Source organism: Ruditapes philippinarum, unplaced genomic scaffold (genome assembly GCF_026571515.1).
Source record: "Ruditapes philippinarum isolate M1 unplaced genomic scaffold, ASM2657151v2 ctg408_1_1_1_1, whole genome shotgun sequence".
Classification (NCBI taxonomy): domain Eukaryota; kingdom Metazoa; phylum Mollusca; class Bivalvia; order Venerida; family Veneridae; genus Ruditapes; species Ruditapes philippinarum.
Window position 1 is genome coordinate 21,171 of NW_026855039.1, and position 26,627 is coordinate 47,797.

The following is a 26,627-nucleotide window of genomic DNA, read 5'->3' on the forward strand; positions in this document are numbered from 1 at the left end:
TTTACAAGCTAAATTTACCGGTGACGTTATTATGACATTTAGTTTTGATACAGTCTTTTTTCATTCGGACAACCTTGCATATTTTCCAAAAATGTCAACATCACAAAATTCAGAGGAAAATCCCGAAGTTTCACATGAAAATAAAGATGAAGTACATGGAGCGAGTGGGAATGGTGGAGAATCAAGCACCCCAACAAGTCCCACGCACGCGAAATTTAAAGGTGCTGAAATTTTTTTTGAAGTTGAGTTTGTTATTAGTTTTCGCGACATTTTTTTTTCTCAGGAATTCATTTTCATGAATTCTTTCTGTTATACCACTACGGCTTTCAGTGTTTTCAAAATGACCAGTGTTACATTTATTAACCTCTCTACTCTTGTTTCAAACTGTATTATAGTCCTATAAAATTAGACGTTTAGTACCACAGGCGCTTGTCACGTAATCAAATATTTTACATAAGTCATAACCGGTCTATATATGTATATAAAGATATCTAATTATAGTATATAGCCCATATAAAACTTTAAAAAGTTTATTTCAAGCACCTGTGTTTAGTACTACACTACGTACACTCCAACGTCTCATCAACTTCTCCATACGTTCCTTTAGCAAAACGCGCAGCGATTTTTAAGCATTACTTAAACCGTGGTAACTTACTACAAAAGCAATATTTTAGTCAAAAGATATGCAGGCAGTTAATTTAAACATTTTTGCATCAATGTACAACTTAAATATAAATAACTCACCTTTGAGTAGTCCAATATATTAGACGTTACAGGCTTGTTATAGTTTTTGTCGGTCAAGCCTGACGTCTAATAGTTATTGCTCAAAAACGCATAGCATCATAAAAAATTCCAAAAATGTCTATTGTCCTGCCTTGCAAGCTTTATTCAAAAGATTATCTTATTTTCTTTCAATTTCATGCTCAATCATACACAAAAACTGTCAAACGATGTACTTATCAATTAAAAATAAAATATAAACATCAATCTGTTTTTGTCTATCAGCCATACTGGTTAAGCAAGGTGCTTTACAGATTGATTCCAAATTTTTGAACGGAAAAATATATTCGAACACACTGACGGTGCATGGGCAATTATTTCGTTAAAAAAATATTCCGTTAGATTGTTCTGACTCAGTTAAACGCTTGCATTTGAATTAGCCAATCAGATTTCGCGCACTTTACGGCCGCCATTTGTTTATCGGCTGTAAAAGGAATTGAAATACATGAGAGGATTTAATCATGATTTTTCGGATGTGACAGTTTAATTATTTTGACAAAAGGTATTTATTTTTTAGTTTTGTTCATAAATAGGTAAAAAAATATGTAAATACACGCTGTCTTCATTGTTTTTTGTTCCGCCCGATTTTCTGGCGGAACATGCTATGGGTTTTTGAGCAATTTCGATATGACGTTGCTTTGCCCAGAAGCAAAAATATCTCAAAGCGACGTCATATTTATAGGACTAACCTTTGAGTTGGAGTGTACGGAAACGTCTTATGTTATAGGACTAACTGTATTAGGGTTTATGAATTCATTTATTTAAGGAAGCTTTACAACGCAAACAGGACGTTTCGGCCCCAAACCAAACCGGCCCCTGTGCTAAAATCGGCCCCTAGACGTTTTGTAGTTACTATTAAGGTCCCAGCTTTTTGCATAGGGAGGCCTCAAGTCAGGTCTTCATAATCATTTATCAGTTAATTTGGGCAGTTGCCAAGTAATCCTAGTGGTGTTGAAACTCAAATCAAATGATGAGTGGAAAAAAGGCCTAAACACTTTCTTGCTAACTGTATGTTCAAAGTCATCATATTAATCTATCTATCTTCCGTTGGCTTGTTGACTTAACGCATGTACATCACACAGCGCCTGTTGATAATATCCGGCCGTGAATCTGAACTGATGACAACACTGTTACTGCCGATAATTGACTGCAATTAACATATTTTATTTGACATGATATGCAGATCCATCGGACATATTGCCCTCAAATTCACTGGTGTGCATAGCTTATACGACACCTATCACTTTAATCAGCGAGTTTAAAACGTTTACACCCGGAATCGGTCTTACCATTTGACAATAAGTACACGCAACGTCACACCGACCGTGTAAATATATTTGCACATAAATTTATACACAACAGGAAAAGCACTAGTAAATGGCTCAATTCAATATGTGCATATGAAGTTTTAAGTTGGCGGCGTCTTTGATGTTCTTTGAATAGCATTCGCAAAAGTCGGTAAGATCATTAAAACTGGATCATTTAAACACCTGTAAAAATACGATGAAAGCATGTAGAACTTAGAAGTAACCTGCTTTAGCAAAAGGTCATTCTTTATTGTTTTGTGCACTTAACTCACGACATTAATATCCATCTATAAAAAGAATAGAATAAAATGAATTAAAAAAACAGATTTAAATAAGACTGGAAAATAACTGATTTTTGGGTTTATTTGATTAAAAAGACAGACCATCTCCCGATCACCACTTGATTTCTGCTGATTTATTTTAAGGCCTTAACCCCCATTATATCTAATTATTATGCAATATAAAACTTGTTTTATTAAAATAATTATTACTGAATAAAAAATCTGCATCTGTATTAAATAAAAAAAATCTGCATATGCACATCTTATATAAAATAAATATTAATATTACTGAGTAAATAGATAAAACATCTTATAGATCAAATCAATGCACCCAGCACATTTTCACTTCTCCCTATGCCCTGATAAGGGCTGAGGGAGAACTCACTTCTCAATTGACATTAGATTAACTCGAACCCTCTAGTTATTTGTTAAGAACTTAAGATTTTATATTCTATTCTAGTCATTAAATTGATGTACAAGCTTGTTCATGTTTAATTATGTTAAGTTCAATAAATTTTTAGCAGTAAAAGTATAAGGCTTTTAAAATTAAAAGTTTTCTTGACGTGTCTTTGGCTATGGGAATCGTATTGTATCCAAAAGTATCATATCGTACTTGCATATCACGATACGTATCGTATCGTGAGGTAGGTGTATCGTTACACCCCTAGCACTGAACTGCTCTGGTGTAGGGAGTAGGGATACTGCAGGGGTAGGTGGTTCCAGTGGTATACCGTCCTAGGAAAGAATGAGAACTTATAATAGTGATTGATGTTTTGTTATTATTTTCAGTTGATGTTCTTTTGAAGCCGGCAGGGGATGCACCAATCATGAAGAAGAAAAAATGGGCTGTTGAAAGAAATAAAAAGATAGTATATATATCTGACTTTATAAAGAAATTCATCAGAATGGGCCAAAATGAATCAATAGTGAGTCTTGTAAGTCTTTTACAAATGAAAAGGTTCTTCCTACATATTGCCTATTTATAGATAGGCATTTGTTTCCAACAGATTTTCTGTAAATATAGTAATTATTAGTCCCCTACCGGTTTAACCGGAGGGGACTTTAGGTTTACCCTCCGTCCGTCCGTCCGTCCGTCTGTCAGTCCGTCCGTCCACAAAACTGGATCCCGCGATAACGCAAAAAGTACTGAAAATATTTTTATGAAACTTGATATATGGATAGATGGCAGTATGGAGATTATGCACGTCTTTATTTTTTCTTCCTATGTTGAAAATTCTGGTTGCTATGGCAACAAATAGTCTGAAAATATGGCAAATTTAACACATAAACTGGATCCAGTGATAACTCAAAAAGTACTGAAAATATTTTTATGAAACTTGAAATATGGGTAGATGGCAGTCTAGAGATTATGCACATCTTTTTCTTTTCTTCCTATGTTGAAAATTCTGGTTGCTATGGCAACAAATAGCCTGAATTTCAAGATTTCTGATTTAAATTTTTCAGCTTTTTCACTATATGTTCTTTATTTCTTAAGGTGTTTACTTCAAACTTTAAATATAAGTTTCTGGTCATCAACCACATCATATGTGACAAGGTTTATAACTCTAGCACAAAAAATATCAGTATTACCTCCCTTGAACTTAGATTTTTTAGGGGAAAAAATGTTGTCTTTTTTAAATAACTTCTTTATTTCCTAATGTATCTACTTCAAACTACATATATATGTTTCTTATTATCACTCAACATTTTTGAGAAGGTTAAATACTCTAGCAAGACTATTTCCAGAATTATGTCCCCCTTGAACTTAGATTTTTTTCGAGAAACTGGTATTTTCACTCCAACTTCTTCATTCCTTATAGGATTTACTTTAAAATCCCACATCGTAATAATATGACAAGGTTGTATAAACATAATTTCCTTACTAAGCATGGAAACTTAACACATTACTGTGATATAGACAAACTTATTTTATTATGTTTTGTGGTCGATATTTTCAAATACAGACTTCATCCTCAAATTCATTATAAATGGCAATACACAGGAGGGTATGACAATTAAAGAACTTTTTGAGGGACCGGTAGGGGACTACTGTATTGCCCGCAATACTATCAAATGCTTGTTTTCTTAGTCAGTTGTGTTAAAATACAAAATGATGACATAGTCGTTTTTATTGCTCGCTTGGCTCATTTTGGAGAATATTTGATGCAGGCTCTGTAATAAAAAAGGTCCAACCACCTTTACATGGAGTCCAATCTATTATTCATGGTGTCCAACAACAGTTTTCATTAGTCCAACCCCATACCTTCATTTTAACTATAATATTTGAACCAGAATGTGATGTTAAAGTGCAAATAATAGTTTTGGTCTAATAAAACAGAATGTTTTAATCAAAGCATACAATAAATTTACATGTATACATTTCTGCATAACTACAGCAAATACATACAATATAATTAAATAATTTTCTTTTATTATTGTAATATACAGGGAATCAATATCAATGAAATATAATTAATACACTTAAACCATTATTTAAACAACAAATGTCCATTTCGTAGGCGAAAAGTCCATTTCGTGAAATTGATTCCATTTCGCATTCTGTTACTACTGATAAAGAGCATGGTCAAGCTAGTCTGTCATACTAATATCTAGAAAATGTGGTTTATACTCATATATTCACTATAATTGGTTTGTAGTAATAAGCATGTCCTAAGGTATAGTTCCAACAATTTAAGAATTGGTTTTGTGTTTATATCCATGAAATGCACATATTTTATAGGATTTATAGAAATTTATATTTCATTTTCAATTTTGTCCATGTGTTTTGATTGAATCGGTCATTTGGTCGTCAATTTGGAATTAAAACATTAATAATAATATCAATCATCAGGAAATGTGTTGACAAGGAAGTATTCTAGCATCAGTAATTAAAGTACTTATGTGTTCATTTATTTCTGTAAATATTATATATTTCAGTTCCTTTATGTAAATCAGTCATTTTCACCATCACCAGATACAGAAGTAGGATGTGTATTTGATGTAAGTAAAAGAGACTTATATTTGGATGTTTAAAATGCATACAGATTTTTATTATTTTTTTTTTCTCTGAAAAAGGGGGAGTATATTGTTTTGCACATTTCTTTACTGAAAGTTTTTTACACATTGTTGAGTACAATACTGAATTGGACGTGTTCACATGTGTCTAAACTATATAAGGCAAGATGCAAGCCAGGTCTAGTACAATAGGGGCCTCTGTAGCCGAGTGGTTAAGGTTGCTGACTTGAGATCACAGGTTCCTCACCGCTGTAGGTTCGATCCTCACTGGTTGAAATCTTTCATGTGAGGAAGCCATCCAGCTGGCTTACGAAAGGTCGGTGGTTCTACCCAGGTGCCTGCTCGTGCCTGAAATAATGCCCGGAGGGGCACTTGGGGTCTTCCTCCACCAATAAAAAGCTGGAAAAAAAATTGACGAAAAAATCTTGGTGGGACGCTCTAGGATGGCCCGACTTGAGTGTATGGTCACCCATATGGGCTTTCCGGCGGCGACCTTAAATAAACGCATTAAAAAAAAAAAAGGTTTAGTACAAGTTTTGCAGCTGTGTATGAGTCTTATAGTATTGGTATTGCTCTAAACAATATACATGTATAATAACCTCTTTCTTTCACACCACTATATGTTGATATTTTGACAGAACCTTGTAACTTCAAGTACAGCTATAAGGATTTGATATGGATCTTTTAAACTCCCAAAAATGAAAACAAGGCTTAAGATTGTGTATGATATACATTTGTTATGAAATATTTGGACTCTAAAAACTAAAACGAGGCTATATGCATTTGATATGAACTTGTGTGAAAAAAATGTACATTGTATAAATAAACAAAATTTTAGAAATGATATTAAGTTTTATTATATACTTATAAACGAAATATTGATAAATATTAATAAAATAAAAAAAACAAAAAAATAAATGCGTATTTTTATTTTGTGAATATAAGTAAATAAATATAAATAAATTAAATGTTAAGCTGTGGCTTTCCATAGTTTTATTTAAGAGGAAATATTGTGCATGCACATTTTTATTCGGTTGCGTTTAGTTTTCATCGTGTATGTTTAACTTCCAGTATTGAATTGGTGAAACTCTACAATTTCTGTGAAAATAATACTTACCAAAATTACTAAAACTTAATATAATAATTTAACCCTGTGACAATATGATATTAAGTTTTATTATATACTTATAAATGAAATATTGATAATTATTGATGAAATAAAATGTGTATTTTCATTTTGTGAATATTAATAGATAAATATAAATAAATAAAATGTTATTTTAGATATGATATTAAGTTTTATTATATACTTATAAATGAAATGTTGATAAATATTAATGAAATAAAATGCATATTTTCATTTTGTGGTTTGAAAATTATCATATTTTATTCATGGCTACCACCACTCATGAAATATTTATATTTTCATACCACTCGATGAAAAGTCCTGTATTTATTATCCTCTTTATATAGGTATAAATAGATAGATGTTGTTTAAGATATAGCTAACAATAATTTGTTTATTATTTCAGTGTTTTGGCAGTGATGGCAAACTAGTTCTACATTATTGTCGGACACAGGCATGGGGATGAACATTGCTGAGAAACCATATATTGGAATAATAGTAACTGTGACAAAAACTTACCTTATCAAGTGTTTCATTTAAATTATATGAACTATGTATATAAGTCTTTTTTTTATTTTTTTGTGTATCTTCAAATACACTGTAACAATATCTTTATATATTAAAGCTGCATTTGTCCCAGCAAACCAGGGTTGAGAAACAATTGATTCATAATTATTGTGATTACTGGATTTTTGGATTGTGATTCTTAGCCGGATTTGAGCAAAAAACATTGCAGCGCTTTTCATTTTCAGGTCATTTTGCATACCAGTTAAGAATTACAAAAATTATTATTGTGGAAAAATGGGTTGAGAGAATCACACAAGAAGCTGTGGAGTCCCAAAAGAAGTATTGTTTTATAAAATTTGTTAACAGTAAAATTATATTTTTCCATGATAAACTTAAGAGACTAAGGATATCTTGTGAAATTTAAATGCAAATATCAACAGTAATATTAACTACTGTATTGATTTCATAATATTGTGTTTGACTTTCGGAATTGTTGTTACATACAATGTCTCTGTTGTTTAACACACATTATTATTATTAAATGTTCCAAAACAAAATATTTTGCTGCTATTTTAAGTAAGGTTTAAATCATTTAGCGATGATGTTACGAATGTGCCATTGGCTTATAAATAATTTTACAAACATATTTCTTTCATACAGACATTTCGGTAATATCTTTTCTTCAAATTTGCAATATGCATGGTTATATTTATTATTTTAATTTGATCATTTGTGTTTTATTCAGACTTACTTTTTAGCTCACCTGTCACAAAGTGACAGGGTGAGCTTTTGTGATCGCTTTTCGTCCGGCGTCCGTCCGGCGTCCGTCCATAAACTTTTACTTTAAATGACATCTCCTCATAAACCACTAAGCCAATTTCATCCAAACTTCACAGGAATGTTCCTTTGGTGGTCACCTTTAAAAATTGTTCAAAGAATTTAATTCCATGCAGAACTCTGGTTGCCATGGCAACTGAAAGAAAAAACTTTAAATATCTTCTTTTAAAAAACCATAAGAGCTAGAGCTTAGATATTTGGCATGAAACATCTTCTAGTGAGTGTCTACCAAGTTTGTTCAAATAAAAGCCCTGGGGTCAAAATTGGCCCCGCCCCGGGGGGTCATTGATTTTCCCTATATGCATATAGTAAAAACTTAAAAAATCTTCTTTTAAAGAACCCAAAGAGCTAGAGCTAAGATATTTAGCATGAAACATGTTCTAATGGGTGTCTACCAAGTTTGTTCAAATAAAAGCCCTGGGGTCAAAATTGGCCCCGCCCCGGGGGGTCATTGATTTTCCCTATATGCATATAGTAAAAACTTAAAAAATCTTCTTTTAAAGAACCCAAAGAGCAAGAGCTAAGATATTTAGCATGAAACATGTTCTAATGGATGTCTACCAAGTTTGTTCAAATAAAAGACCTGGGGTCAAAATTGGCCCCGCCCCAGGGGGTCATTGATTTTCCCTATATGCATATAGTAAAAACTTAAAAAATCTTCTTTTAAAGAACCAAAAGAGTTAGAGCTAAGATATTTAGCATGAAACATTTTCTAATAAGTGTCTACCAAGTTTGTTCAAATAAAAGCCCTGGGGTCAAAATTGGCCCCGCCCCGGGGGTCATTGATTTTCCCTATATGCATATAGTAAAAACTTAAAAAATCTTCTTTTAAAGAACTCAAAGAGCTATGGCTAAGATATTTAGCATCAAACATGTTCTAATAAGTGTCTACCAAGTTTGTTCAAATAAAAGCCCTGGGGTCAAAATTGGCCCCGCCCCGTGGGTCATTGATTTTCCTTATATGTGTATAGCAAAAACTTAAAAAATCTTCTTTGAAAAAACCCAAATAGCTAGAGTTAAGATATTAAGCATGGAACATCTTTTAGTGAGTGTCTACAAACTTTGTTCAAATAAAAGACCTGGGGTCAAAATTGGCCCCGCCCCGGGGGTCATTGATTTTCTTTATATGTGTATAGCAAAAACTTAAAATCTTCTTTGAAAAAACCCAAATAGCTAGAGTTTAGATATTAAGCATGAAACATCTTCTAGTAAGTGTCTACAAAGTTTGTTCAAATAAAAGCCCTGGGGTCAAAACTGGCCCGGCCCCAGGGGTGTCATTGTTTTTAACTATAATGTGTATAGTAAAAACTTAAAAAAAATCTTCTTTTAAAAAGCCCAATGAGCTAGAGCTTAGATGTTTAGCATGAAACATCTTCTTATGGGTGTCTACCAAGTTTGTGCAAATAAAAGCCCTTGGGTTAAATTGGCCCTGCAACATTGGGGGGGTTGGGGGGGGCCTATATACAGGTGAGCGACCTCAGGTCCATCATGGCCCTCTTGTTTAGTTAAAATGGACTTCTTTTTAGTATACCCAAAATTCACTTTTCTGAGCATACTTATTTCGGGACTAAAAATATCTTTTTTGGTTGGCCTAGATCCATTTCTAAAACGGAGGGAACTTTTTTTTCATAAGTTAAATATTTGAAATTCATTTGTATACAGTGTCTATACATGAGTCAGAATGAATACTATTCACTGTGATAATGTTTTAGCCTGCAATGTTTGTACATGTACATTGATAATTTGATAAAACTTGTCTTGAGGGGCGTCAGCGACTAATAAATTAAGGGTTTTTACTTCAAACTCCTGCCTATATCACCTCTGTGGGTTTGAAACCTGCATGGGACATTTAATTATTTAATTAATATGAGGAAGTCTGTGTTTCTACTCTGGTGCCCGCTTGTGCCTGAATAAATGCACAGAGGGGCACCACAAGTCTTCCTCCGCCAGTATAGCTGGAAAACGGCTATATTATGGTGCACTTTAAAACCCAACATCCAAAGCAAAAAAAAACCCTCCAGTTTGTCTTTGCTTTGTCAAACTTTGTTCGGATTTGTTGATTATGTATATCTATTTCATAACAATTTTATTTATATCTGATAAGAAGGCATGTATCGTTATTATTTATTATTATGTGAGAAATAAATTATTATATAAAATTTATTGTTAGATATTTTTTATGTGTATATTTTCTTGGTCTTTGAAAGATATTCATAAGTAATATGACATACCTCTCCAAAACTGAAATAAATCATGCCCTTTGGGTGAATAGTGGCCAATCCCTTGGGGCCACTTGAATCATATAGACTTACATTGAAATATAATTTAAGTCATATTGTGTATAATTAGGGCTAAGACAGTGTGCTGTGAACCTTTAGGAAATTGATATTTATCAAGACCGTGTGTTGATAATAGACTAACATAGGAAACCATTTATTGTGTGTATCTCATATGCCAAGAGCTTAAATATTTTGCAAGAAGCATTACACTCGCATGCGTTCGGCACATTTGTCTTGCAAATAATGGTCAAAATGGGTATTTGATCGTAATTTTGTTCTTGATGATCAAGGGGGTGATTTATACGTGAGAGTTGCTTTTAAGTAATGTTGACTATGTGATTGGTACTGTGGAGTAATGTTGAATGTGTGAGTAGCGTTCTGTGAATGATGTTGACTATGTGAGTGGTGCTGTGGAATAACGTTGACTATTTGAGAGTGGTGCTATGGAGTCATGTTGACTGTGCAAGAAATTTATGTGAGTAATGTTAACTGTGGGGTTATGTTGACTGTGTGAGTGGTGCTGTGGAGTAATGTTCACTTTGTGAGTGTTGTTATGTGAGTAATGTTGATTATATGAGTGGTGCAGTGAATCAATGTTGACTATGTTATTGATAGTGTGGATAAATGTTGACTATGTGAGTGGTGCTATGAAGTAATGTTGACTATGTTATTGATGTTGTGGATTAATGTTGACTACGTAAGTGGTGCTATGGGATAATGTTGACTACGTGAGTGGTGCTGTGGAGTAATGTTGACTACGTGAGTGGTGCTGTGGAATATGTTGACTACGTGAGTGGTGCTATGGAATATGTTGACTACGTGAGTGGTGCTATGGAATAATGTTGACTACGTGAGTGGTGCTATTGAGTAATGTTGACTATGTGAGTGGTGCTATGGAGTAATGTTGACTATGTTATTGATGTTGTGGAATATGTTGACTACGTGAGTGGTGCTATGGATTAATGTTGACTATTTGAGTGGTGCTGTGGGTAATGTTGACTACGTGAGTGGTGCTATGGAATATGTTGACTATGTGAGTGGTGCTATAGAGTAATGTTGACTACTTGAGTGTTGCTATGGAGTAATGTTGACTATGTGAGTGGTGCTGTGGAGTAATTGTAATCTAGTGGCTATATTTTTACAGCCAAACATTTTAATAAATGTATTGTTAGATAATTGCTTATATACGAGTCCTTGCTTGAGGGGTTACAATATAGACAACATTAAACAAACAATGAAAAATACCGGAAAAAGCATTATGATACTAAATACAATCAAAATTTAAATATTGCCAATAGCTTGTTAAAAGGAGACACGCCAATTCAATCCGTTTCCTTTTAGAAAAAAAATCGTGCGTTTGGCCGAAATAAGGGTATTTCACAGATAATATTATGCACATGCACTAGGTCTTCAGCGTTCACGTATTTATACTGTGACGTCTAATGTCGCACCAGACTAAAAAAAATGTTGAAAATCGATATTTCATCACATTATAAATCATCTTATATAGAAAACGGAAGTGGATGTATAAAACGTTTTTTTTAAAATTACCGTGATCACGTTAAACGAGATTTGACGTCGTGATTTACGCATGACGTTGACGTTGTTTCTACGCGACATTGTCATTGACGCCAAAGCAATAGCAAAGAGAATTTATTCACTTAGCAGTTTTCAGCGATATTTAACGAATATCGACAGTTATGGAGGAAGTTTTTATACCGAAAATATCTATCCTGACCCAAGATGGAGGAATGTAAGTGAAATTTCAATTATTTCACCATAGGTTTGTAAGAAAAGATAAAAAAAAGTCTGAAGTGCAAGTAGATCTGGCTTAAGATACACAAACAAACAATTTCTGTGCAATCATATCATCAAGCCACAAATATCTATGTATCTATTGATTAGGTTTTAATTTATTTCATTCATTAGTCATCATTTTGCATTTATTTATTTATTTTATTTATTTATTTATTACAGACTTTCCAGTCTTGACAGTTTATCTGTATTTACCGGATACGTTCCCATTACAGTTCCGATTTTCCAGGCAGTGAAAGTTAAGCAAGGTTTGTGATTTTCTAAAACGAAGAATCTTTTAAGTGCTTAGAATAATTCACCTTCGTGTATCTTAAACATTTCTTGTTTGTAGTACCTGTTCGTTTAGTTTTGTCTTATCATTTTACATCTCGTTAAATGACTTTCCCGACTGTTGTTTTACTTCTCCGACTGTTGTTTTATTGTCTTTCTTAACCATCAAACCATTATGGACTGCGGAGAAAAGTTCTTCTTTGTCGGGAATCGAACCCACGACCTAAAAATTTAGATACTCGGTGCTTATTTTCAACACCCGTCAATTTCAATTTGCCTTTGTCTAAAGATATATAGAATCTATTATTATCGCGTTCATCGTTTCTTCTAAAGCTTCTTTTTTACATACTTCTTTCTAACTTCTTTTTTACTTCTTTCTATTGTTTCTATCTTTTTCTTTCTATCTGTCTCTTTCTCTAGAAAACAGACTAACCACTTTCCTACGAACTTTGAGAAACTCTGTTCTGAAATATTCTAGACAAGATTATGATATCATTAGTACTGATGAAGATTTTGATACCCTGTAAGATTTTATAACATAAAGTTTATTCTTGTAACATAGGCATGCGGCCCAAAGTACATCACAGTGCAACAAACATAAAAATGCAATGAAAATACAATGTAAAATTTATATGTTTATGTATTAATAATAACCTGTTTTTCACTTGGTATAAAAACAACATATTTTTGTGCTCGCAATATGATGAAAGTTAAATTGTATAGCAGCAATAAACGATCGTTGTTAAAATAAATGATACAAATTGAATTACATATATATTACAACTTGCAGTATGTGATTCAGTGATTTCGTTTTTACTGTAAGACGTTCTAATTTTCTTATAGTCAAGTGACACACTTAAGTACTTCTTATTGACTTTCTTTTTACATTTTTGCCTGCCATTATAGGTTTTCCTCTGAGACACACCAAGTTTTAAAAGAACGCAAAAGAACGCTGGTACACTTCATTAAGAAACATGAAACAGCCCTGCTTGCATTGAGAGAAGCTAGAATGGTAAGTTTTATCTTAACTAAGGAACGCTCTAAAGAACAAAACATTGCAACGTGCATGATTATACCATTTCATATCATATTTGAATAGTTAATTTAGAAATCAGTATAATCATGTTAATATACCATAGTTTGAAGATTAATTGATTTTTTATTTGCAAAGCTATGAACAAAATATCAGTTTTTAATTGTATTCTGTTGCATGGTATAGTATTTTAATATAATTGATTAATGCATCATTTTACCAGACACTAATGGTTTCTTAGATTTATATAAACTATCCCTGATTTACAGAATTGTTGGAAGTCAAAAGCAAAGCTGCAAAAGTATGAGTTGATTTTAGAGACACAGAGATCTTCGTTACGTTACAACCAGAACGAGGCTAAAGTCAGAGAGGCAGCAATTGAGGTATGGGCTTTTTGACTGCTTTTATTGCCCATATTACTGTCTATAAAGATTAAATCTTTTACCAATTCTTGGACAGAAATTCCCAGTCAAAACAGTTGTGCCAAAGTTTTTGTTTGTTTGTTTGATGTTATTGTTGTTGTTAAAGCTATGAACTAGATCTTTAATAAATAATACATCAATGTACAAATTCTGTGTTCATACATACTTGTTTCCATTCATAATGGCATCTTGAAAAATACAGTTCACGAATTATTGAGTTTTATATATAAATTTTATATACAATATAAGACCATAATGTTGGTTTATTTTTTACAGGATATGGAATTAGTACATAATAAATGGATGGTCAAGCACGAGAAAGACCATATTGCTTTTGAGAACAAATTCTTAGCTGAGATAAGTTTGCGAGAGAAAATTCAAAAGGTAGGTTATCGCATATCATACAGTATTTTATATGATTATATTAAAGGTACATTACATTGGTGGTACAATTCAAGTGCATGTTTTGGAACCTTTCGAGTCAACTTACACCATTTCTATAGATAATTGTACAAACATATACATAATATACTTCATATTAAAAATATTATAAATATTGTTTTTCTATTGCCAATATTATTTAGAACTTTTTGTGTTTGCTTAATTATTATTATCGCCCATGTGTGGTCTACTGTCATAGCGGTTTTATATCTTATTTTAAAGGATGGACTTTCACTTAATTGTACTTGCTTTGTAAATTACGGTTTGTAAATTGTATTATAACATATCTATTTTACAGATGTCAAACGACCTTGAACTTGATGTAGTTGAGATGCTTACTGATACAATCAGAACTTTGATGAACAAAAACAGACAAAATCTGAGGTACGTTAATTTCTTGATAATACAATTTATTTGGAAGAAAATAAATTGTTGGATATTTCTATGATACATGTAATTAAGTTAATTAAACCTTTCGCACGATACATTGAACGCAGCATTGATTGATTGATTTATTGATTGAAAAGAAAAACTTTATTGGATATTTTTTTAATATATGTAAGATGATAAAACCTTTCAAACGATAAACTGAACACAATATTGAATTGATTGATTGATTGATCGATCCATTTATTTACTCATTAATCAATCATTATTTTGGTCTTTGTTTCATGCACTTTTTACTGTTTGGCCATTGATCATTAACTTTTTTTATTATTCTTTGACTGCAAGAAATATACGTTATGTTCATTATTGAAAGACAATGTGTTTTTCTTTTTTCTGACAGTGATACAGAAGTAAACAAACTTGCCACACAAGTATACAAACAAACATGCCGTACATACAAGTTTAGGCAAGCATCGGTAAGTATCTGTACTTTCTTTCTTGTTTTTCTTCTGTTTTTATGTAAGTTATAATTCCATACGTTTATTTCCATATATGATTTTTGTTTTAGCCGCTTATTTAACCGGACATTAAATTTGAAAACTATGACATGATTATAAGGTAATCAAAAAGTGATTAATTTTGTTAAGTTGAAGCGCATGCTACGCACAAGTTCACTTTTATTGTTTAATAAGAAACTTCGGAACAGATTGTCCCAGCAGGTTCGCTATAACCGAGGTGTACTGTAAACAGTGTCTACCTATCTATTAAAGTATTTCAAAATTATCACACGAATAAAATGAAGAAAAATGTAAACAATGGGAGAAAATCTCATTTTTAATAGATAAATATTTATGTATTTCAGAACATACCATGTGAGAAAGAATGGATTGAGGAACCTGAATATGTAAACACTAGAATTAACAAACAAGATATTCAGAGAAAGGTTTGTTTGATTAATAATTAAGATTTCTTTCTTTATTTTTCATTTAATTATAAAGAAATTTTGACCTTAAAAGATTTTGGCTAATTGCCGCTATTTAAAAAAAATAAATTAATAGACAGGCATTTGTAAATTCGTTTTAAACTTGCAATTATGCACAGAAACCAGTTTCTTGGTACTTCCACAATGCGCATTTTATAAATAACACGGAGTGAACCGACTATAACACGGAGTAGCTAAACTGTAACGTGGAGTTTCGTATTTTACTATAGGGAGTACTATTATGGTGCGGGGGATCATTGGGATGGGTGGGGTTTATTCTGTTGACTGCTATATATAGATAGTAAATTTAATTTAAAGTTCATAACGCAAACCATATTTCTTTTTTCAGATCAAGACAACAAGTCTGGAAATGGACTGAAAAGCTTCTTCGTTTTTACCCATTTGTCATCATTGATTTTTCATTTCAAATGGGTTTTTTATTTGTTATTTTTCCCATTCAAAATGGGTTTTTAAATTGTTGTTTTTTCCCCATTTAAAGTGGGTTTATTACGAATTAAAAAAGGAAATCGAAATATCTAGTTAAATATATTTTAAATAACTAGAAAAATGTGTTGTATTCCCTTTTCTCCTATAGATACCAGTGCAGCACAACGTTATCAATTTTCGACATTTTACTTGTTCACTCAGTTAACAAGATTTGTGTGCTCCGAACGAAACAGACAAAATATCAATACCGATAACATTGTCCGAAACTGCATTATCAACATAATTGTCCAAAAATTATCAGTCCTTAAATATAATGTTAGCTGGTTGTGAAACGCTCTTATAGTGCTCTTTGAGTAATTTAAGCTGCGTGTCCAGTGCTCTGGAAGTAATGTTGACAATATATGCAGTGCTCTTTGAGTAAAGTTTTAACCTGAGTCATGGTAAATAATTTCATTGGAGAAGCGGAGTATCAAACTTGTGACCCCTTGATTTATATCGGACACTGTTACCACTGAGCCCCAGCGCCCGATCTGATTAAAGGCGTTTTTAAAGGCGTTGTTAGACATTTACTAACATTCGTGGCCTTGCTCGAGGGATTATAATATAGACAACATTACAGAAACAACAGTCCGCCATGAGTAATGTTGAGGTTTCAAGCAGTACTCACTCACTTAGTAATTTTCAGTAAAAAGTCAAGATTATAGGTCAAGTTATCTCTACATTCGCAAGTAGCCAAAAAACTTATATCTAATATTTTTATAAGTTACAACGTTCTTTCATCTTTTGACTGCAATATGAAATACTATGAAAAAAAAGGAAACAGAAAAACAATCAGAATCGCTTAAGAATGCCCAAAACGGCAGAATGAAAATGTTACATGCTCGGTTTGACGGTAATGGTAATTGCAAGCCACCGTCCACATCTTCTAGCACCGGAGTAAGAAAGTCGTATTCAACTTTTAAAAATTTAAGGTGGACCGAACCGTCTAATAGAGTTTGAAAATACATCGTCAGACAAACAAAACGCTTTGCTGATTATTACAATATTAAATGTGTCATTGTCATTTTATTAATTTTATATTATAGCTAATGTAGAGAAATTAATTAAATGACTATTTATATTCATTGTCATCTTATCTCACAGTGTTGATGGAGTGGCTTTTTGGATGATTATGTTAAGATTGGTTAAATAAGTCAAAGCATCTAGGAAAAACACACAATTGACTTCTGCACATGGTTAAAGAAGATGCTGTGCATACTTATAGTATTTTAATGCATTGATTTGAAAGTCTTCTGAGTTCTTATGAAACTACATTTCTTACCTTTGTGTTCAGCCCACCTGCCAGTTTTAAACATAGAAGTGATTTTATTGAGCGTACATAAAATTGCATTTTTGTTTAATACATCTGCTATTATGGTATGTACATGTAACAAGTCAAGAATGGTTTTCTGCCTTAATGACAGGACTGAACAAGGAACCTATTCCCATTTGTGAAAATTCATACTTAATTATTCAGAATACACAGTTTTGTGTTTTTCACGACTGAAAGTTCCAACACGATTATAAAATTTCCACAATGCGGTCCCGAACGTGTTTACAAAATGGTTAAAAGAGAAGCTGTTATATTTCTTGTTATACAAAAGATTAATGCATAACATGTAAGTGAAGATAAGAACAATACATACAAAAAATATTTAAATACAAGGTTATTCAATTCAAACATGACGGGATATTCGCAATTTGTGTACCATTTAATGTAACTAAATCCCTCATCCCGTTTTTCCCAAATAATTATTTTTATTGTCCAAAAGAAAAGCGTTGTAACGAATTTTACTTGAATCAGGCTTTGAAACGCACAAGAAGTTGATATGGAACTCGAGTCCAGGTGTAAATTTCACCTAAAAAGTGTTTTTTTTCCATTATTAGTGCTTCACTCGATTTATCATCTATAAGGAAGTTCCATTTTCACATTGTTGACCTTTGGACCTTAATGGTGTTAACCAACAATAGTATACCTAACTTGCTAGGTAAAAACTTGAGATAGACTGGCTATATTTCTATTTCAATGCAAGTTAATTTAATCAAATAAGAAAGCGTTCATAATTAATTAGATTTATGGACACCTTATTTTAACTTTAATTTTTTTGTTTAATTCTGTCTTTGCAAAAACACCTGGATGTAAAATGAATTAATCAAAGAAAATAATACAAAAATCTACAATTTGATAAACTTATGTCACTGGGTGAGAAAATTGATCAGCCTGACCGAGTTTTGAACCCACAACTATTGGAATACCGTACAACGGCTCTACCGACTGAGCTATTAATCCCTCCTACACACGTTTTTATTATAAAATTTGTTAACAGTTTAAAACCTTGTCACAAGAAATGAAAAGTATATAAAAATAGTATTTTAGAGTACTATGTTATTTCCCTATTCACTGATCGGTCGAGTATTGTTTTTCTGTTCCATTTATTCCAATGTACCAGAGTTTTCATGTTCGTTTTTTCTGTTTATTTGTTTCTTTATTTGTGTTACTGGTTCGATGTCGCGATTTGAGAAATTTTTAAACCGCATGCTTATGATAGCCTCTGGGAAACCCTCAAGGTATCTTGTGTATATATGAGTTGATGCGTTTTCAAAATCATGCATATATTCTGAGGGTGCAGAAAAACCGTAATGACGTTTCTTTGGTACTTTTGTGCCGATTTTGATTGAATCACCACAGCTCTATCGGAGGTCGACTGTTACATTAAATTATATGGAGAACTTTCCTTTTTGAGAATCAACTCTGGAATTAAGTTGATAACTTTGTCATCTTGGTGCAGTTGTCGTATTTGAAAATTTTGTTTAAAGCTAAGACTTTCAATAGCGACACTGCCTGATATATCAAGGCTTAGGGATTCATGAGTTCCAACTTTCCCATTGGCTCTAAAACCTATCCGTCTATTATGCCCTTGGATATTGACTTGACTTGTACAATTCTATTCCTATCATAAGAGTGAAAAATATTTGGTGCGCGACACTCTTCATCATACGCGGAATACAGAGACTTTTTCTTTTTCTCATGTGGACGAAATTTTCCAAGAACTATGTTTTGCTAAACACACATCCCTTACTATGTAGCTATTTGAACTGTACTAGTAATGCTATCATGTATGTATTTTTTCTCATCACTTTCGGAACTATTTACCATTAATGTTTCTGTCTCAGGAATACGCCTTTCACAGGAGTTTGTGCAAACAGCCACACGTTGTATTCTGTTGATGTAACCTGAAATATCTGCATATTCTTCTAATGAAAAGTACCCCTTCCTACTTACACTTCTAAGTAATGATTCACTTGTCATAGTTTGTATCCGTACTCGATAAAAACACTCGCCAATAAATTTACGGACTTTCATGCCATTAACTTCTTCTCCATTTTCTGCAATCTTCTTTCTTGCCCATTTATCAACTGCTTCCAATATCTTTGTTTCATCGGCATACAATGTATCACCCTTTAGAATATACAGCAGGCATTTCTCATTCAGATTCATAAAACTTTCAGATTCGAGGACTTCCAATGTATGGTTGTCGATAAAAGAACAGCAGGTGTCTCTCAGTGCAGTGAGGTCGTACAACATCGCGTTACTGAGAACATCACATGCGTTGTCCGTTGTAATGACTTTCATCAACAAGTCTGCACAATACTGTACAAAACTGGAAACTTGGTAGAAGTGAGCTGTACGCAAAATGTCAAACGCTGTTTCTGCAGAAAGGTCCATGGTTTCGTTTTATACGTACCTAGAAAAATGTTGAGCTATTAATAACAAATTCTCCGAGTACAAATGATTTTAATGTTTAATTGCTGTGAAAGAGCATTTAACGTAGTTACCTCTTGGAATTCAAAGGACAATTAAAACAAGATTCACTACATATATCAACTATTAAAGAATAGAATAACTTGAATATCACAGCTTATCTACCTTTGTCATAAGTCGAATGTTTCCCTTGTCACGTGTTCCAGTTCCACCTCGTCATTCCTTGTCAGCACATGGACCAAAGAAAATTGCCTGGAACACTAGACTTCTAGCAGCTAAAACAATCTTATGTGCTTTAATTGTAGCCACCTCAGGGTGATCTTTGTAGTGGAAAGTCACATCAGTCCAAAGACTTAAGTTAGACATTTCTAACATACATGCTGCAAGACCTTCGGTCTCGCGAGATATCAATATTTCACCGCTGCTCGTAGAAAAATACATAGCCTCAGAAATCTACTACAACATAAAATTCCGTATTTATCCAAATGTGTACTTGTATTCGCAGAAAAATTAACAGATGTGTGTGTAACTAAAAGTTATGTACGTAGCAAATTTTTACAAGCTATTCAATAGATATGAAGTCAGTTAAAAAGCGTATAACTTGTAACTGAATGTTGTCATTGAAATAATTTCAATGCTTTAGTGTCAACGGTAAATATTTCTTATTTTACAAATTACTTTTATTCATAAGCACAAAGTGTGACGTTAACAATAGATACAAGTCTTACATAAGTTTAAATCTAAACAGTATTCTAATTGCAATGCTAAATCAATAAAAATACGCGATTTTTTAAATCTAAATTTCAACTTTTTTTTACAAATCTTAGGCGAATAAAGCTACCCTTTGAATTATTAAAAAACAATAACATATCAACTGTGATATAAACTATACTGTAATGTTGATTCCATAACCTTTTGGTTGATTCTCAAAAGAGTTGTAACATAGAATATCTCTGTGATTTAATACACACGAAATTTGTATGTAAACAAAATAATATTCTGCTATTGTAACTTTAGTTTCATCCTTTTAGATTTGGGTGTTACTGCAGTATGCTTTAATAAGTAAAGTTGGAATGTCATAATCTGGTGTGGAATTTCTTTTTTAAAATTTGTCTTCTGATTAGTGTCAATTAGAAATAAAAATTAGATACATGTTATGTGGTGAAATCGTTTCACACTTATGACATTCTCTGTGTGTTTTCATGCTAACAAATACATATGAACTAAACTTTTTATTTAATAACATATTAGAGTGCATGTATAATGTTATGTATTTGAATTAATTGATGGGTAATCGCCCCGAAAATCCAGAACATTGAATCCAGTGAAAATTTCTTCAAAATTAATTATTCAGTGAAAATGGTTAAAAATCTGGCTCACAATCAATTGATTGCTTCTTGATTGAATATCGATTTTTCTGTAATTCGTAGTCAAAAAACTGCAGTGCTTTTCATTTTTAGGTCATTTTGCATACTGGTTAATAAAGATAATTATTCTGGAAAAAATAGGATTGCCATCAATGGAGTCCCAAATGCGATTTTGTGAACAGTAAAAATATATTTTTTTCATAATGTTACAATTGATTCTCGAAAGAGTTGTTACATACCAAGTATCTGTTGTTTAACACACATTCATATTGCACTTAAACAGAATTATAAGTTTCAGAACAAAATATTTTTCAAAATTATTATTTGTAAAAACTACAGATATAAAGTAGGGATTAAATGGCTTGGCGATTATGTTAAAACGTGCCATTGGCTTTTAATGAAATTTACTAAGATAATTATTTCCTTCATACAGACATTTCTTCAAATTTCAAAAAGGGCTTTTGGGATATATAAGCTTCCTACAGTTTAAATTGTGTTTAAGTGTAGATTATGGGTGTTTCTTCTCATGCCCAAATTAATGTATGGAGGGGCACTCAAAGTCTTCCTCCACTACTAAAGCTGTAAAGTGACCATATGACCTTTACAGTGTTGTTGCAGTTTAACCCCACCAGAACTCGTTTAAAGCTTGTCTTTATTTGATTTAACTTTGGTCAGATATTTTATATATGTATATCTTTTTCATGAAAAACTTATTTATATTTGATAGCAAGGCATGTATCATTATTTGTGTTAATATTCTTTTATGTGCAAAATAAATTATTATTGAAAATATATTTCTTTAGATATTTTTATGTGTATTTTTCCTTAGTCTTAGAAAGATATTCATAATAATGCGGCACAATTCTATTGATGAATACTATTGATAAATACTTTTGATGAATTTTACAAGATTCGAGTACATGCTGAATCATTAAGAAATTGTGGGTCATATTAATTCAGATTAAAGTCGAGGTTAGTTTTGTTTTGTGAAACTAAAATGCCCAGAGCTTAGAAATTTGGCATTAAGCATTGCTCTGTGGACATACCTGTTAATGAATCATGTCCCCTGGGTCAATATTTGCCATGCCTCAGGATTCTCTTAATTTGTACAGACTGTATATAGGAATGCACTTAATAAGATAAGCGTTATTGTGTCAAACTACATTGCCCAGATATTTGGCATGTGGCATTGCCATGTGGACCTCTATAATATTGATAGTAATAACGCTCGTGGGTCAATATTGGCCCAATCCCGCGAGTTGCTAAATTCATATAGAAATATAAAGGTAAACGCATTGAGTTTTATTGTGTGAAACTATAAAACCCAGAGCTTAGATATTTATCATGTAGCATTGTCATGGGACCTCCACACAACTTATTTGAGTCTTGCTCCTAGAGTCAATATTTTCGTTCCATAAGGATCATATAATTTATATAGGCATATATAGGAAAAATTAAGTTATATTGTGTATAATTACAATGCACAGATCTAAGATATTTGACATGTATTATTGCCGTTTAGACATCTTCAAAACTGAAACAAATTATGATCTTTGGGTAAATATTGGCCAGTCCCTGTGGGTAACTTGATTCATATTGACTTACATTGAAAAATAATTGAAGTCATATTGTGTGAATGTGCAATGAGGGCTGTGGACCTTTAAGAAATTGATATTAATCAAGGCCCTGTGTTGATGATAGACTAATATAATAACATAGGATACCACAAAATCTCAAAATAATTTACCATGTAGACATTCGGCACACTTGTCTAGCCAATAATGGTAAAATTATTATAAGATAATCTCCCCTAGATTATTAAGAACAAAATTACTATTCAGCACCCGTTTACTATTTGAGTAATTTTGCTTTATGATCTTTGATAAGAATATGTTTGCAACCAAAATTGCTGGAAGTACAAGTTTGCAACAAAAATGCTGTTTAACAAGATATTTTTGTGTATTGGTCTTGTTTATTAAACAGTTATAACAATGGTGCTTGAAATTCTATCAATAATGACTCTAAAGGTCCAATTTCCTATACATAATTTTTTTTATATAAAAAAGGTATTGATTTTTGTTATTGGACTTTAGAGCGATTATTGATAGAATTTCAAGCTCCTGTGGTTATACAGCACTGATAGAAAAATATTTTTATATTGTCTGGGTTGATGAACTTCAAATCTTAAAGAATTGAATAAATGAGTAAAAAACCGACAAGAAAAATCACCTGTCAAATCTCAAAATATGTACATGACCAATTTGTATCTTCAATAACTTCTCAGGAGCTGAGCATCTCCATAAGGAATTGGCATATTAAAAAAAATTCATAATAACATTCAAACCCGCTTACGTGCGGGCGTTATAAGTATTTATGACTAGCAAAAAAAAAAAAAAAAAAACAACCAAAAAAAAAAAACAAAAAAACAACAACAACAACAAAAACAACCACTTTATCATTGAATACTAAATGATGTTTCGGGCACACATTTTATAATACACATTTCTATATTTTCCGACATGCAAAAGTTTGAGATACTTACGTTTTTACTGGACCTTTCACTTCATAATAATTTAAGTTAACTTAATACATTACCGATAATAACGTTAACTAGGCCGATACGAAAGTAAATACTTTAATGAATGATGGATGTTGCATAAATAATCAGGCGGGGAAAATGTCTTTAAATATTTCCTGAAAGTTTGGGCAAAATATCATGTTATTTTTGCAAAATAAATAAAAAAGTGGTAAACATGTGTTTACAGGGCAGGAAAAATATGTAGCCTGTCCGTACCACGGATTTACCGACTGAGCTATTAATCCGCTTACACACTTTTTTAAGTAATAGAAAGAGCATCGAAACACGAGGCTATCTGATTTGTACTAGGAGGCATAGCCCCACGAGTATTCATCGGATTACCGAGTGTTTTGTACCATTGTCAAACATAAAGAGACGGTCACTGTTGTCACAATATGAAACCTCAGAAATAAGTAACCAATGAACGAGCATTTGAATATGATATTGCTATCGCTTTCCCATTCTCTGCCGTCACAATAAGTAAACCCCAGCAAAAAACGAGCCAATCAATGGGCATGCTCTGGAGTGCGGGTAACTAATACCTGCACTCAAGTTAAAGCACGCTTTTACTCTAACGCACTTTCAACAAAAAGGTCCTCAAACTATGATACAAATAAAAATAGTGAACAGTTTAATTCTGTGAAATTAGAAATGAAAATTTATTTTAGGATAATATGTTATTTCTTTTGATCTGACCGGTCAACTTTTGTCTTTCTGTTGTCTTTCTGATTCCACCTACGACTTTTTGGAACAGATTCCATGTACTTTTTGTGTTCCACTTTTCAGAGGAAGGACAGGTTTAATATCGCGATTTGAAAAAAATTTAAACTGCATGCTTTTTATTGCCCCTTGGAAACCATTAACGTATCTTGTGTGTATTTCACGTGAGTGTGCAGAAAAACCGCAATAGTTTTTTTTGGGTACTGCGCCAATTTTGATTGCACCACCACAGGTATATCGAAGGACAACTGTTAATTTGTACGGAGAACTTGCTTTTTTGAGTATTAATTCTGGAATTATTTTAATAACGTTGTTGTCTTGGTGTTGCATTTTAAAATCTTGTTTAAAGCTAAGACTTTCAATAGTGACACTACCTGATATATCTAGGTTTAGGTATTCAGGGAGTTCCAACTCTTCAATTGGCTTTAAAACGTATCCTTTTACTTCATTCCATATTGACTCGACTTGTACAATCAATTTATTACGAGACATTTCTTTATCTTTTTTAGTTATACTTTGAATTTGTTTATGATACTCATTTTCAAACGGGGAATACAGAGACTTTTTCAATGTTTCATACGGACACAATTTTCCAATAACAATTTTTGATAAACACACATCTCGTCCTACAACTATTTGAACTGTACTTGAAATGCTATCATGTACTGTGTATTTGTTCTCTCCACTTGCCAAACTATTTTCTTCACCTTTACAATAACCTAACATTTCTTGGACTGTCTCGGTCTCCGAAATACGCCCAACACTGGAGTTTGTAGAAACGGATATACCCGATATTCTATTGATGTAACCTGAAATATCGGCATATTCTTCTACTGAAAAATATCCTCTTCTACTCACACTTCTTAGTAATGATTCACTTGTCATAGTTGGTATCCGTACTTGATAAAAACACTCGCCGAGATATTTACGGACATTCGTGCCGTTAACTTCTTCTCCATTTTCTGCAATCTTCTTTCTTGCCCATTTATCAACTGCTTCCAATATCTTTGTTTCATCTGCATACAATGTATCACCTTTTAGAATATACAGCAGGCATTTCTCATTCAGATTCATAAAGCTGTCAGATTTAAGGACTTCCAATGCATGGTTGTCGATAAAAGAACAGCAGGTGTCTCTCAGTGCAGTGAGGTCGTACAACATCGCGTTACTGAGAACATCACATGCGTTATCCGTTGTAATGACATTCATCAAAAAGACTGCACAAAACTGTACAAGACTGGAAACTTGGTAGCAGTGAGCTGTACGCAAAATTTCAAACACTGTTTCTGTAGAAAGGTCCACAGTATCACTGTATACGTACCTAGAGAAAATGTAGAATGATTAACAACATATTCGGTAGGAAAAAATGATTTTAATGTTTAATTGTTGTGAAAGAGCATTAATGTAGACACCATTTAGATTTAAAAGGACATTTAAAAAAAGTTTCACTAAATATATAAACTTGTAAAAATAGAGTTATTTTAATATCACAGGTTATTTACCTAAGGAATAAGTCGAATGTTTCCCTTGTTACGTGTTCCAGTTCCACCTGGTCATTCTTGTCAGCACATGGACCAAAGAACATTGCCTGAAACACTTGACTTCTAGCAGCTAAAACTGTCTTGTGCGCTTTGATTGTAGCCACCTCAGCGTGATCTTTGAAACGAAAAATCACATCAGTCCAAAGACTTTGGTTATACATTTCTAACAAACATGCTCCCAGACCTTTGTTCTGTTGACAGCCGACGGTATACGTCTGTAGGGCGTCTGTAGAGCGTTGTAGAACGTGAACAGCGTCATCTGACTCCATCCTGAATAGATCTTCTACCAATTATTGTATCCAAAAGAGTACCTGTATGCGAGAGCAATTAATATATTTATTTAATATAACAAATTTAATAAAATTTCTACAAAACTATTCAATGGATATAAAGTCATTTTTAATACGTATAACTTTAAACACACTGAATGTCGTCACTGAAATAATATCAGCGCTCTAGTGACAACCGTAACAAAACATATCTAATATTACAAATAACTTTTATTCATAATCACGAAGTGTGAAATTAACAATAAATACAAATCTTTCACAAGTATGATTTTTTAAACTGTTACGGTCAGGGCTGGGAATCAAAACTGCGTCGTATCCTACAAAATGTAAACAAACGCCGCCATCTTGGAACGAAAAACGTATGTTTTTGTTTATAACTCTTTTTGTTGGAAATGACTGA

At 32.5% G+C, this 26,627-nt stretch overlaps 4 protein-coding genes across 4 annotated transcripts; 2 read left to right on the top strand and 2 right to left on the bottom strand.

Annotated features, from left to right (window-relative positions):
• The first annotated feature begins 53 nt into the window (after nt 1–53).
• LOC132741925 (ubiquitin-like protein ATG12) lies at nt 54–9,849 on the top strand. The gene is made up of 4 exons (XM_060730194.1): nt 54–221; nt 3,158–3,294; nt 5,306–5,368; nt 6,916–9,849. Exons 1-4 carry the CDS (start codon nt 92–94, stop codon nt 6,973–6,975), a joined length of 390 nt encoding a protein of 129 aa, XP_060586177.1. The 5' UTR covers nt 54–91; the 3' UTR covers nt 6,976–9,849.
• Nucleotides 9,850–11,675: 1,826 nt separating this feature from the next.
• On the top strand, nt 11,676–15,246 carry LOC132741913 (uncharacterized). Its single transcript, XM_060730180.1, has 9 exons — nt 11,676–11,885; nt 12,110–12,195; nt 12,638–12,740; nt 13,124–13,229; nt 13,520–13,633; nt 13,949–14,056; nt 14,412–14,497; nt 14,901–14,976; nt 15,148–15,246. The coding sequence occupies exons 1-9, from the start codon at nt 11,833–11,835 to the stop codon at nt 15,244–15,246; spliced, it is 831 nt and encodes a 276-aa protein (XP_060586163.1). The 5' UTR covers nt 11,676–11,832.
• Nucleotides 15,247–19,047: 3,801 nt separating this feature from the next.
• LOC132741919 (uncharacterized) lies at nt 19,048–19,695 on the bottom strand. Its single transcript, XM_060730189.1, has one exon. It carries the CDS (start codon nt 19,693–19,695, stop codon nt 19,048–19,050), a length of 648 nt encoding a protein of 215 aa, XP_060586172.1.
• Nucleotides 19,696–23,583: 3,888 nt separating this feature from the next.
• Nucleotides 23,584–26,376, bottom strand: LOC132741914 (uncharacterized). Its single transcript, XM_060730181.1, has 2 exons — nt 25,899–26,376; nt 23,584–25,717 (listed from the first exon to the last, which is right to left on the bottom strand). The coding sequence occupies exons 1-2, from the start codon at nt 26,204–26,206 to the stop codon at nt 24,412–24,414; spliced, it is 1,614 nt and encodes a 537-aa protein (XP_060586164.1). The 5' UTR covers nt 26,207–26,376; the 3' UTR covers nt 23,584–24,411.
• Between the last annotated feature and the right edge of the window lie 251 nt (nt 26,377–26,627).